This window comes from Ictidomys tridecemlineatus, chromosome 3 (assembly GCF_052094955.1).
Source record: "Ictidomys tridecemlineatus isolate mIctTri1 chromosome 3, mIctTri1.hap1, whole genome shotgun sequence".
NCBI classification, from domain to species: domain Eukaryota; kingdom Metazoa; phylum Chordata; class Mammalia; order Rodentia; family Sciuridae; genus Ictidomys; species Ictidomys tridecemlineatus.
In genome coordinates, this window is record NC_135479.1 from 140,576,711 (window position 1) to 140,589,745 (window position 13,035).

The 13,035-nt window shown below is 42.8% G+C and overlaps 1 protein-coding gene across 1 annotated transcript; it reads left to right on the forward strand.

Moving 5' to 3' along the window:
• The first annotated feature begins 3,340 nt into the window (after positions 1 to 3,340).
• On the forward strand, positions 3,341 to 12,666 carry LOC144375873 (uncharacterized). The gene is made up of 4 exons (XM_078041311.1): positions 3,341 to 3,422; positions 8,450 to 8,584; positions 9,160 to 9,254; positions 10,021 to 12,666. The coding sequence occupies exons 1-4, from the start codon at positions 3,362 to 3,364 to the stop codon at positions 10,096 to 10,098; spliced, it is 369 nt and encodes a 122-aa protein (XP_077897437.1). The 5' UTR covers positions 3,341 to 3,361; the 3' UTR covers positions 10,099 to 12,666.
• Positions 12,667 to 13,035: the final 369 nt, after the last annotated feature.

Genomic DNA, 13,035 nt, shown 5'->3' on the forward strand with positions numbered 1-13,035 from the left:
GCTCAGGGAGAAACAACTCCCTGGAAGCAGGTAACCTTGGCAACAGGTTGGGAGAGGAGGGGGAAGGGCTTAGGAAATATTAGCATTTTTATTTCCTTTCCTTTTGAACCAGTCCCCATCTCCCCAATCTGACCCCATTATTTATTACTTACACTGACTGTCCTTTTGTCCTGCCCCGGCCTCACCATCACAACCAATATATAGTGCTTCCCCTAATTCTCAGAGAAAATGGAAACCATCAGATGGGAACTCCTTCCACATTTTGCCACTAAGCATGCAGACTGTACCTGCACCCACACATATCCTTCCCTTCAGCAGTTAAAGGGGCCAGTATGTGTAAGGCAAAATGCTTCTAGAAAGTCTTTCCTGTCCACCCGCTTGTGTTCCCACTTATGTGTCCTGTCTCTCTCTTTTGTAGTCATGATTACAAGGAAAGAACTGAATGAAGAAAATAAAGAAAGGGGAGGCAGCTCAACAGTAGCAGATTTATTGGAGACAAATCTGCAGAGGAGGGCCCCAGGGAGACTGTGACCCATCTTCCACTTACAGCCTAAGGAAGTTATCAGGAGTAAGGGAAAGGGGGAATTTTTGCAATTAGGTGGTTGCTGGGGGGTTGTCAGGGAAGAGGATCCTGGTGGTGTGGCCTACATATGTCAAACCGGGTTTTTTTTTTTTTTTTAAGAGAGAGAGAGAGAGAATTTTTTAATATTTATTTTTTAGTTTTCGGCGGACACAGCATCTTTGTTTGTATGTGGTGCTGAGGATCCAACCCAGGCTGCACGCATGCCAGGCGAGTGCGCTACACTTGAGCCACATCCCCAGCCCAAACCAGGTATTTTTAAGAACTTCAGTCCCAGATAACCATTTCCTTTCTTTGCATGATGATGAAATATTGTCCAGGGTTTAGGTCAGGCAGAGTCAGAGTGACCATGAGGTGACTCTTGTTCATGAGGGATATGTTTCAAAAAGGTGCTGCCAATGTCAAGTTCTTCCTAACAATTATCACATTGAATTGCAATTACCAATATATATCTCTTTTACCCTTAGATGGAAGTTCCTTAAAGGCTGAACTGTGTCTGTCTTGTTCATTGTTGAATCTTCAGAGTTGGATTAGCATAGATATTTAAATAGCATTGTTAAATCAACTGACAAATTTTAGGGATGTAACAAAATAATGGAAAACATTTATAATCCGGAGACACTCTCCTCTTCACCTAACCCCAACCCCGTCTTTCTATGTCTCTTACAGCAACTATTCAGAGGCCATTTGAAAGGGAAAGATTATTCTCATGTCATAGCATCTCAGAATCCCTGAGCTGGAAGATCCTCAGTCATACTTAAAACCTCTCGCCAAGCGCTGTCTCCACCACAGCCTCCCCAGAGCTGTTTTTCCATCCTGGCCTGAGCACTTGCAAAGATTATCACTTTATGGTTATGCATTCAGTTGCATGTTACAGGAGCCCCAACTAAGAGAAGCAAACAAATGGAGGTTACTTCTTTGGTAAATCAAGAGCCCCAAGTAGACAATTCAATGTGATTCATTGTCGATTCAGTCAACTCTAGTTCAGTTGCTCCACGATGCCTTTAAGACCCAAGTTCATCTTTCTGTTCTGCAAGTCTAAACATTCTGCCATTTGTTTCATTCTTTTTTTTTTTCTTCCCCACTTGGTACCAGGGATTGAATCCAGAGGCACTTAAACAGTTTCCCCAGCCCTTTTAATAGTTTTATTTTGAGATTGATCTTGCCAAATTGCTTAGGGCTTCACTAAATTGCTGACACTGGCTTTGAACTTGTGATCATCCTATCTCAGCCTCCCTAGCCACCTGGATTACAGGATTGTTGACAGGCTCAGTTTTGTTTCATTCCTATGCATAATGCCTCATGGTTATACAATGGTTGCCGAAACCCTAAATGTCACTTCCTGTCTTTGACAGGGGAAAGAGGAGAATAAACAAGCTCTCCTTTTCTGCCTGTCCCCTTGATGTTTTTCCCCCCAGTACTGGGAATTTAACCCAGGGGTGCTTTATCACTGAGTCACACCCTTTGCCTCCACTTTTTAAAATTTTTAAAAATTTCTTTTTAATTTTTAATCAATTAATTAAAAAAATTTTTTTTTTTTGAGACAGGGTCTCACTAAGTTGCTTAGGGCCTCAGCTGCTAAGGCTGGCTTTGAACTTGAGGTCCTCTTGCCTTAACCTCCCAAGCCACTGGGATTATAGGTATGTACTACAATGCCCAGCTATACCCTTTTCTTTTATTTTAACTGTTTTTTTCTTTTAGTTGTAGATGGACAGAGTACCTTTATTTTATTTATTTATTTTTATGTGTTGCTGAGGATCGAACCCAGTGCCTCACATATGCTAGGCAAGCAATCTGCCATTGAGCTACAGCCCCAGCCTTCCCCTTTTATAAGAAAGCAAAATTTCAGAATATTTCTATAGTCCTTCAGCATATTTAATAGTTCTTCAGCATATTTCTATATTTCTTTATAGTATATTTAACTGTTCAGAACTATATTACTGTTTACTAGGTCAAGAGAGACTGGGAAAGCAAGATTTAATTTTTCTAGTCTCTGTAGTGGAAGGGGACAGGGAGTGTTAGGGATGGCTATTGAATCTGCACTCACTGTCTCTTTTAAAGCAGATTCTGTGCCACATTGCAAAGGTGAATCAGGAACTTGGTGAGGGCCCAGGGTGTAACCAGTCCCAGATTGCAGTTAGGCATTTTCCATTTGTCCAATGGAGTCGACTTTTCACATCTTCACATAGAAGATAGGGAAAAAACAAAAAACAAAACTTTACCCCTCAACTCTGTCCTATTTGGTCAGCGTTCCTACAGCCTGTACTGTACCTGAATTTTGCCAACTCTGAGAGGGAACAGAGATGCCACACTCATTTTGTTGGTTGATGAGACTTCTTGGGGGATCTCTCTTAATATCCACCCACATGTTGGTGGAAAGAACAGTGCAGTGGGAGCCAGGAGATCAGGGTTCACATTCAGCTCAACCACATCCAAGCTGTGTGCACCCAGGCTGTCCCTTGTCTTCCCTCAGAGTCCTTATCTATAAAATAGGTGGTCAGAGGAGATAACCTCCAAGGTCCCTGGCAGCTCTGCTACCCTGGTTTCTCTGATTCTTCCCCAGAGCTTGGAGTCCCCAGGAGATATGAAAATGACCTCTTTTTGGGTGAGCTAACCCAAGCAGCTGGGACACCTGTGCCTTAGTGCCACATGCTCACCTCATCCAGGTGTCAGTTGGCTCCTCCCTTGGAACGCAGAAGCCAAGTGAGCTTATTGAGGTGAGTATTAAAAGCCTGGGCCTTGATCCCTGAAAAACTTTTATCTCTGCTCGAGCCTGCAGGCATGTGGTGGGTCCTTTTCCTCTTGCTGTGGCTGAGCCCTGTGGCCCCAAACCAGAAGACAGGTGAGAAACCAGGCTGGCACTTGTGCTAGAGGCTAAAGGGACCCTGGCCTCTGATGTCATTCATTCATTCATTCATTCATTCATTCAACAGACTAATCTTTTTTTCTGGCATGATCCACCACATCTGGAGGGCTAGCATTCATTAATTTATTAATTGAATAATTCACTTATTCAGACAGTTACTAAGTACTTATGGTGTGTTTGATGTGGCTCCTCTGTGTTTCCTTCATGTCTACGAGATACCTTTGGGTAATTGGCTTGGGAGAGACTGGTTGGGAAGATATGTTGGGTCCAGAGAATGTTCTGGTGTGAACAGACAGCACGGAGCTCTAGAATACACACTGCCTGGGGGTTGCAGGGACAGCAGGGAAGGTGAGTGGACAAGCCAGGATCCAGATTAATAGCAGACTCGCTGGGTAACTGCCAAGCACAATCCACTAGGTTTGCTAAAATGTCTCTGGAAATTCAATAAGGTTATATTTACCAGAACTTTTCGGGGGAGAAAACTCAGTCATTGGTAGGAATACTTCCTGTGGAAGTGGGAATTCAAGAGGAAGTAACAACAACAAAAGAAAAATCTGGTGAGGAAGGGAAGGGTTTCAGTTTTGCTGAGTGGGGTTTGCAAGCTTGAGGCTGAAGCAGGATAGCAGGGACCAAGGAGGATGGGAAGAGCTGCCGGGTGCCCTTCCTTGCCCTTCTCTAGAACATTGTCAAACATATGTAAAGAGTATTGCTTTGGAGGGAAGCCAAACTATTAGGGGCGCCTTGGGTTCTTCTTGTGGGGCCTGTTCCTAACCCCCCCTTCTATTACTCTCTATTTCTGAAGTCAGTGTTCAGTCACTATTGTGGCTTCAACGTGTCCCCCCAAAGTTCAGGTGTTAGAAACTTAACTCCAGTGCAACATTATTGGGAGGTTGGATCCTTGAGAGGTTGACTGGGACACAAGGGCTCTGCTCATGAATGGATGAATGTCATCATCATCAAAGTGGGTTACTTATAGAGGGAGTGGGCTTGTTCTAAAAAGGAATTTGGCCCTTTCTTGTTTGCTTCCTCTGTCATGTATGTCCCTTCTCACCCAGTGATGTCCCTTCTGCCGTGTTATGATGCAGTCATGGTGCATCATAGGCCTTCACCAGCTGCACCCCCCCAATCTTAGTTATTCCCATAACAGTGAGCCAAATATGCTTTTATCATTTGTAGTTTACCCAGTCTGCAGTATTCTGTTATGGCCGCAGCTGTCTTAAGGGGCCACTTGAGATATTGCCTCACCAGGAAGTTGTTTCTGGTGGCCTCACTGCCCCTTCATGAAAACTCTGGTGCTCTCTCTTCCCTTCACACAGCACCATCTGCAATGATGATGTTCTCCTCACTACACCGACATGAATGATGTTTGTTTGGGTGGTGGGAGTTATTTCTTTTTTTTTTTAAGGCTACTTAACAATGGGAAATTTTGGTGGGAGTACTGGGGATTGAACTTAAGGTTTTTCACATGCTAAGCAAGCACTTTACCACTGAGTTATGTCCCTAGCCACTTTTAAAATGTTTTCATTTTTAGATGAGGTCTTGCTATTGACCAGTCTGGCCTCAAATTTGCAATCTTCCTGCCTCAGCCTCCTGAGTAGCTGGGATCATAGGTATGCTCCACTGTGCCTGCCTTATCATGGAAAATTTCAAGCATACACAAAAGTAGAGAGAACAGTATCATGAGCCCAATGTACCTGTTGGCCAGCTTCAAAATATCAACATTTTACTTAAGCTTTAACAATATTTAAAAACTTAATCAGAGGTAAAACGATTAAAATGCCTACTCTAATTCAATACCTATCAGTGTTAATGTTTTCCCACTTAATCAAAATGCCTTTTTGTCAGATATGATGATATATACCTATAATTCCAGGGACTCAGGAAGCTAAGGTAGGAGAATCACAAGTTTGAAGCCAGCCTGAGCAATTTAGTTGAGGCCCTCGGCAACTTAGTGAGACCCTGTCTCAAAATAAAAAATAAAAAGGGCTGAGTATGGATCTCACTGATAAAGTATCCTTGGGTTCAATTCTCAGTACCCACTTCCTGAAAGAAAGCTTTTTTACAGTTGTTTTATTTTGAATCCGGATCCATACAAGAAGTATACCCACACTTCTAACTGGCATATTTTTAATGATATTTAAATATATATATTTAAATATCATTAAATATATTTAATATATATATCAGTCTAATTCTTTTTAGGCCATATATTTGTTGAAAGGAGGTGATTTGTCCTGTAGCATATCCTACATTCTGCATTTGGCTGATTGAATTTTTTATGAATGCCCTTATATTTCCTAATTTCCTATATTTCTGGAAGTTGGGGTCAGATCAGAATCAGATCACTTCTTTTTTAAAATTATTTATTTATTTATTTATTTATTTTTTATTAGTTATACATGACAGTACAAAGATCTTAACATTTCATACATTTGAATCAAATGGCAGATCACTTCTTTTAGAACAAATTCTCCTCAGATGGGTCTGTGAACTTCTTATTAAACATTTTTTATTTTTTATTTTGAGACAGGGTCTCGTTAATTGCTGAGTCTGATCTTGAACTTGCAATCTTCCTGCCTCAGCCTCCAGGATCTCTGGAATTACAGATATGTGCCACTGTACCCAACTCCTATTACATCTTGAAGGAGACACACAATGTCTAGTTGTTCCATTTTTACTGGTGTTAAATTTGATCATCTGGAGAGGAAGTACATTATCAACGTTCCTAATTAGCTTTTTTCCTAATAGATTTAGGTTCCATTGATGATTATTACTTAGGACCATTTTTTTTTCTATTGAGGTTGGCCAAGTGATGGTTTTCTAAAATTCTATCATTCTTTCTGCATTTATTAGCTGGAATTTTTCTATTGAGGGGAACTTGCTCCTGTCAACTATTTGTTTTGTATAGAAAAGCTGGATAAATGTTTGATTTTTTTTCTTCTTTTTAAAGGGGAGGAAATGTTTACTTTGGCTCCATAGTTCTGAGCCCCAGGTGAGACAGAGGTGAAGGAAAGCAACTTAGGATATGGCAATCAGGAAAGAAAGCAAATGTTCCCTAGTAGCCCAGGGGAGGCTGGGTTTAATTTGACCTTGAAGTATAAGAATGTTTTCTTTATTGGTTTTGGGAAGGAAGAGACTTCCAATCAAAGGAAACAGCGTAAGCCAAGGCCCAGAAGCAGGAGCATGCAGGGTGTTCAGACAATAGTAGAGATGAGTGGTATGTGCAATAAGGGGCCTTTTGAATAAAACTCCTACGCAAAGGAAAGAAGTCAGAATTGGGGGGAGCATAATCTCCCAGATCTGTTACCACCTCAAGCATGACCTTGAGCATGACTCTTCTTTCGTCTATAAAATGAGCGAACGTTTGTAGGTCCATAGCTTTCAAACTTTTGTGGTTCAAATCCATCGATAAACACATTTTATGCTGTGACCCAGTACATAAGTACATGTAGATAAAGCAAACAAAAATTTCAAAGAGAACTCTAAAGAACTTCCTCTTGTTATATAAAATGTATATGGATCTGTTCTATTTGATTCCATTCCATTCCATCCCCTCTCTTCCTGTTAAAATGAATGTTGGTTGTGACCACTGAATTTCTCTTTGACTTACAAATGGGCAACAACCCTAGTTTGGGACTTGCTGTCTCTACTGATCCTTGTGTCTTGGTGACAACCTGGTGCTAGACCAGGCACTGAGGAATAGGGAAGTCATAAGAAAGGGGAAGAGATCATTTGTGGAAGTTTCTGAGCTGAACATAAAAGTAGAAGCTAAGCCAAACCCAGAAGCCACCACTCCAGCCCAGCCCACCCTCACCTTGAGAGGTCCTGGGCCACTGCTGCCCTTTCACCAGATGCCTGCTGGTCCCTGTTTCCACAACAGACTCAGTCAGTCACACCCAGAAACCTGCTTCTTATTTATTCGGTCAACTTTGAAAAGTCCTCAAGTTTATCCTTAAACAAAGCCCTAGGCAGGTGCTAACCTAACTGGAGGTGATTGGAAAGGTCATGACAGAAGTAGAGAGAGGATAGCATTGAAAGACCTAGGGGTGAGAACACCCAAGGCAGTTCCCACCCAAGTCAAAGATTCACCACTTAATTGGTCCATAGTCCCTACCTGCTAATGCCTTGCATAATATGTCTCAAAGAAGATGCATCCTTTCATTTTGTAGTGGATGGGTAATGACCAGACAATCGTTGAGTTGAGCAACTTGGGTAAATTGTTGGAGGGATGGATTTGGCAAAATTTTTGTGAGTAGGAATCATAAAGATCTTCTTTTAATTTTTTATTGGTTCTTTTTAGTCATCTATAATAATAGGATTCATTTTCACATAATTATGAAAGCTTGGAATATAATCTGTTCTAATTCAGTACCCAGTACTTCCCCTTTCTTTCCACTCCTTCTTCTTCATGTTCCCTTTCCTCTTTTGATCTTTCTACTATTTTCTTATAGATTTGTTTTTAATTAGTAGGATGTACAGTCAGGTCCATAATCCATTTTGAGTTAATTTTGGTACATGGTGCAAGGTAGGGGTCCAAAGTTATTCTTTTGTGTGCACATATCCAGTTGTCCCATAACCATTTGTTAAACCTGTTTTTCTGTCTTTTTCTTTTGTGGTAATGAGGATCTATCCCAGGAGTAGTATACTTTAGAGTTATATCACTAATCCTTTCTAAAAAAATTTTTTTGGGGTACCAGGGATTGAACTCAGGGGCACTCGGCCACTGAGCCACACCCCCAGTCCTATTTTGAGTTTTATTTAGAGACAGGGTCTCAGTGTGTTACTTAGCACTTTGCTGTTGCTGAGGCTGGCTCTGAATTCGCGATCCTCCTGTCTCAGCCTCCTGAGCCGTGGGGATTACAGGCATGTGCCACTGTGCCTGGCCTCTTTCTAAAATTTTTCAGACAGTATCTCACTAAATTGCCCAGGTTAGTCTTAAGCTTGCAAGCCTCCTGCCTTGTCCTTCAGCTAGAAACCTGTTTTTAACTTTCCTTTTTCTCCAGGCAGTTGTTCCCAGCCCCAGCCTCTCTGCTGCCTTGGAACAGATAACGACTGCAAGAGGGGAAGCTGCTACTGTGATGAATTCTGCCACATGGTACCAGACTGCTGCCCAGATCACAGTGCCCTCTGCAAACCAGGTTACTCTCATGCAGGTTCAGTTCCCCCCATGGCAGAGCTAGATGTGTGATTGATGAAGCAAGTCCCTAGTCTGTATCTTTAGGCATGGCCAGGTTGTGAGCTGGACCTTGACAATCTTAAGATTCTTGCAGTCTATCCATTTCATGCCAAGGATGCCTACATGTTCCTCCCAACTTTGTCTTCCCAATGTTCCTTATCACCAGCTGCTCCCCTCTGAGCCTCTTTTCCAAGTTGTACATGGAGAGGTTAAGCTGCTGGTGGTGGGGATCAGGGTGGGGAGTGAGGTAGTTGGGTTCTTAACTTCCTCACCTTCTCTTGCATGCCTCTCAGCCTCTCCCACGTAGACTTTTTCCCCCCCAATATTTTTTTAGTTGTCAATGGACCTTTAATTTATTAATTTATTTATATGTGGTGCTGAGAATTGCGCCTCACACATGCTAGGCAAGTGCTCTACCACTGAGCCATAGCCCCAACCTCCCATGTAGACTTTTGAGGGCAGAAAGGAGTCTTCAGAGAGGTGCTTGGGATGTTGGATAGCAGCAGAACGAGGACTTTCACCGTGTGATTCTCTCAGCTTCTCAGACTACCAAAATGGTGCTGCAGATGGTGCTGAGGATGGACAGCCCACCCAGCCCTGCCAGAAGCAATCTGGATTGGGTGCAGAGCATGGTGAGTGCACTGGGAGAAGTTCCCTTGAAGGGCTGGGTGGCAGCCACTCCTGCATCCCTAGCCTCCAGTCCTAAAATTACCAGGGAGAATTACCAAAGGGAGAGAAGGGACCCCCTGTGCTAGATCAGAGTGCCTTTGTAATGATGGCTTTAGGGTAGAAACCAGGATTTCTGCCCATGCATAGAAACTGATAAATTTCATTCATTTTTCATGATATATTCTTTTTGATCCTCCCCATCATTTCAAAATGCAGAAAACATTCGTAGCTTGATGACTGGACAAAAACAGGCAGTGGGCCAAATTTTACTACTGGGCTGTATTTGCCGAATTCTACCCTAAATCCTCCTCCTTTCTCGTCTTTCCTCTGTGTCCTGGCTCCAGCTCTGACCTGTCCAGAGCTCTCAGCCCAGCACTGGAGCGCAGGCCTTGGTCTTCATGCTGGTGTATTATAGTTGGGGTCAGAAAGAAAACCAGCACAGTGCAGTGGGAAGAGCAGGGGCTTGTGGATCAGGAAAATATGACTTCAAGTCCTGGCTCCTCACTTACTATTACCTGGGGGACTGCAAGCATTCCTTTAGCCTTTCAGAACCTGTTTCTTAATCTGTAGAGTTTAATCCTAGAATTTGTCCAATACAACTGTGGAGAGAACTAATTGAGATCAAGTTATGGAAAAGTGTGGCTTGGGGGACATACAAGTGACGTCTATTACTTGGGAACACATGCATCAGTAGGAGAGGAAACAGGCCTTTTCTTGCTGTTCATTTAGGTTCATCAGCTTCTCCAAACCTGCCTCCTGGGAAGGCCATTCTCCATAGCTGTGAAGGGAATTCAAAAGAAGGCCTGACTCCTCCCTGAGGTTCCTCCTCCATCATGCCAGCAGGACCTGGGCCAGCAGAGGTTATCTGTCTCCACTTTGGCTTCTCTGGGCCAGTAATGCTAGGCCTACTGTGTGCTTCCTTGGTTTAACCAGAGGAAAACGGAAATCTGCCACTGTTGTAAACACATTTAAATGTGCATAGAATCAGCCATACAAATTCTGAAACATACATCTGGCTCATGGTATTATTCATTGGGTTGACGTGGTTTCAGACAATATAACAAACATTTCTTGAAAGTAGAAAATAAGAGCCTAGCTCTCCTTTAGCTTAGTAATTTGTTCTTTTTCTTCAGTATTTTGTCCTGGGTAGTACATTACTGCCTACAAATCTGGAAATGTCCTCTCTGAACCCTGTGGCCCAGGCCTCCTGCCCTATTTCTTTCTCTTCCTAGGGGTGGAAGGTGAGATAGCAGATCTTCCTCTGCAGGGATGACCTCCAAAGAATCTCCTTGTGTGCATTATTGCAAAACTCTAAGTGTGTGTGTGGGGAGGGAGGGTAAAGCAAGGATCTGTGGGGTTTGACAAGCCCACCGTTTTCCCTTCTAGACTAGCTCCTCCTCTTGTTTTCCTAAATGGTTTTCTAGCCTCAGTCTCTGACCTCCAAACCTCAAGGTAGTCTTTTGCTTCTTCTCTCTGCTCCTGACCTCCTTCTCCAACTTGCCAAGTCTTTTTAGCTCTAGTTCACAATATTGTTACAACCATCTCCATTATGGTCTTCTTGCCCTGTACTCTTCCCTGACTGGTCCTCACCCCGATTGTACTGCCCAAAGCAGAGCTCTGGTGTTGCCAATTCCCTGCTTAAAAGCCAGGGTTGGCTTTCTTTCATCTACAAAACAAAGGCTAAACTCCTAGGCATGCATGGCATGCAAATCCTCTACAACAGCCCTCCAGTGCACATTTCTGGCCGTATCTTCCGATAATCCTTTTCGCCCACTCCTGTGTTGCAGCCAAATGAAATGACTGACCCATTATCCCTGTCCAAGCCGTGCTCTTGGCCTTTGCTAATCTGAACATGGGTTTCTGGGTAAAGGATTATAGCTTAGGAGTCTTGTTGGCACAAAGCCCAGCTCTTGCTAATGGGTTTATGTAGGCTGAGTTTCTCTGACTAATTTATTTAGGAACATAATCTCAAAGAGCAGGAGTTAGGGAAAGGGGAAGTAAAGTAAGGACACAGAGAGAGCCAGCTCAAAGATGTGTCACCCAGTTGGCCCCTGCCCTGGCTGACTGGTTGCTTGATTCTGCGGGATCTTCTAAGAAGCCTTTGGAAATGTCTGGGAGTCACCAGTCCAGGGATAAATCTGTTTGCCAGCTTCTATTCTCCATGGGTTACAGGTTACTCCAATAGGATGGAGATATATATATATATCTCCAAGACATATCCAAGAATGTTCATAGCAGCTTTATTTAGAAGAGTGAAAAGACAAAAACAATCCAAATGTCCATCAATAGGAAAATGAGCAAATAAATTGGAGTATACTTATCAATAGAAAATTACCCATCAAAAAAAGATGAATTTCTGTTAAACACAACATGGGTGAGTCTCACAGACATAATATTAAGAGAAAGAGGCCTAATGCAAAAAGTATGTATGCATGATGTCATTTATAAGAAGTCCAGAAATAGTCAGAACTCATCTATGGCAATAGACATAAGGATGATGGTTACATTTGGAGGGAGGCTATTGATTAGAAAGGACACAAGGGAGCCTGTTGGGTAAATGATTATAGCTTAGGAGTCTTGTTGGCACAAAGCCCAGTTCTTGCTAATGGGTTTATCTAGGCTGAGTTTCTCTGACTAATTTATTTAGGAACATAATCTCTAAGAGCAGGAGTTAGGGAAAATGTGCTGAAAATGTATCTTGAGCTGAGGGTGGATTCATCAAGCTGCATACTACTTGAGATTAACCAATTTAATGTAGTAAGTTATTCCATAATAAAGGAGGGGAATGAACAAACGAACAGTGGCCTCCTTGGTGTTTTCTATTCTATAACCCAAGGAATAAGGGCGGGTATGGGAAAGAGCTGTTCTCAAGTGAGAGGATTCCCACCACCTCCTTGCAGGAACCCTTGAGCCTGGCAGAGTCTCATCTATAGGATGTGTGCCTGCTCAACACTTGGAGCCCATGGGGACCCACCCAGATGCCAAAAGTTGGTATAACAGGGTCTTGATTTAACATCTGAGCAGCCCTCTTAAATGTTAATGGCCATCTTATGTGATAAGTTTCACTTCCCTGTACTTCCTTTTATCTGAACTCCCCTCACCCCCATTAGTGACCTACTCCATGGGTCATTAGTGACAACCCCTTGACTCTGGAAAGCCCCAGGGTGCCACGGACCTAAACCAATCCCATGCTATTCCCACCAGCCTAGCTCTGACGCAAGCGCCCCCAAGCCTATCTCATAGCATCATAGTTACAACTCCAAACCCTTACCCCACAAAAAGCTCAGCACTGGGACATCTTGGGGCCTCTCACCACACTCTCTAAAGGGATGGCCTTTATTTGTCAGTTTTGTCAAATAAACTTTCTTATGGATCTCTGCCTGGTCTCCGCCCTTCATTTCTCGCCCAGCCGTCTCTCACTTCCTCACTTTCCTTTCAGGTACAAAGATTATTTTAAAGTGAAAACATCTGAGATGCAGGAAGAAGTCCCATCCCACTTTCCATTATGTAACTGAATCTGAGCTGCCCCAAATACAGGGGCTGAAACAGTTTCCTGCCAATTGAGCTGCTCTGGAGACAGACTACCCATTCCATTAACATCAGAAAGCCCAATAGAACCTTCCATACTTTCTCAACAAAACCCTAAGCCCCTCTCCTTTTATTAAGTTTGATATATAACATCTCTGATTATTTAATTACTCAGTACTCAGTAACTCCCAGGGGCACTTGTAAATAAACAGTCTT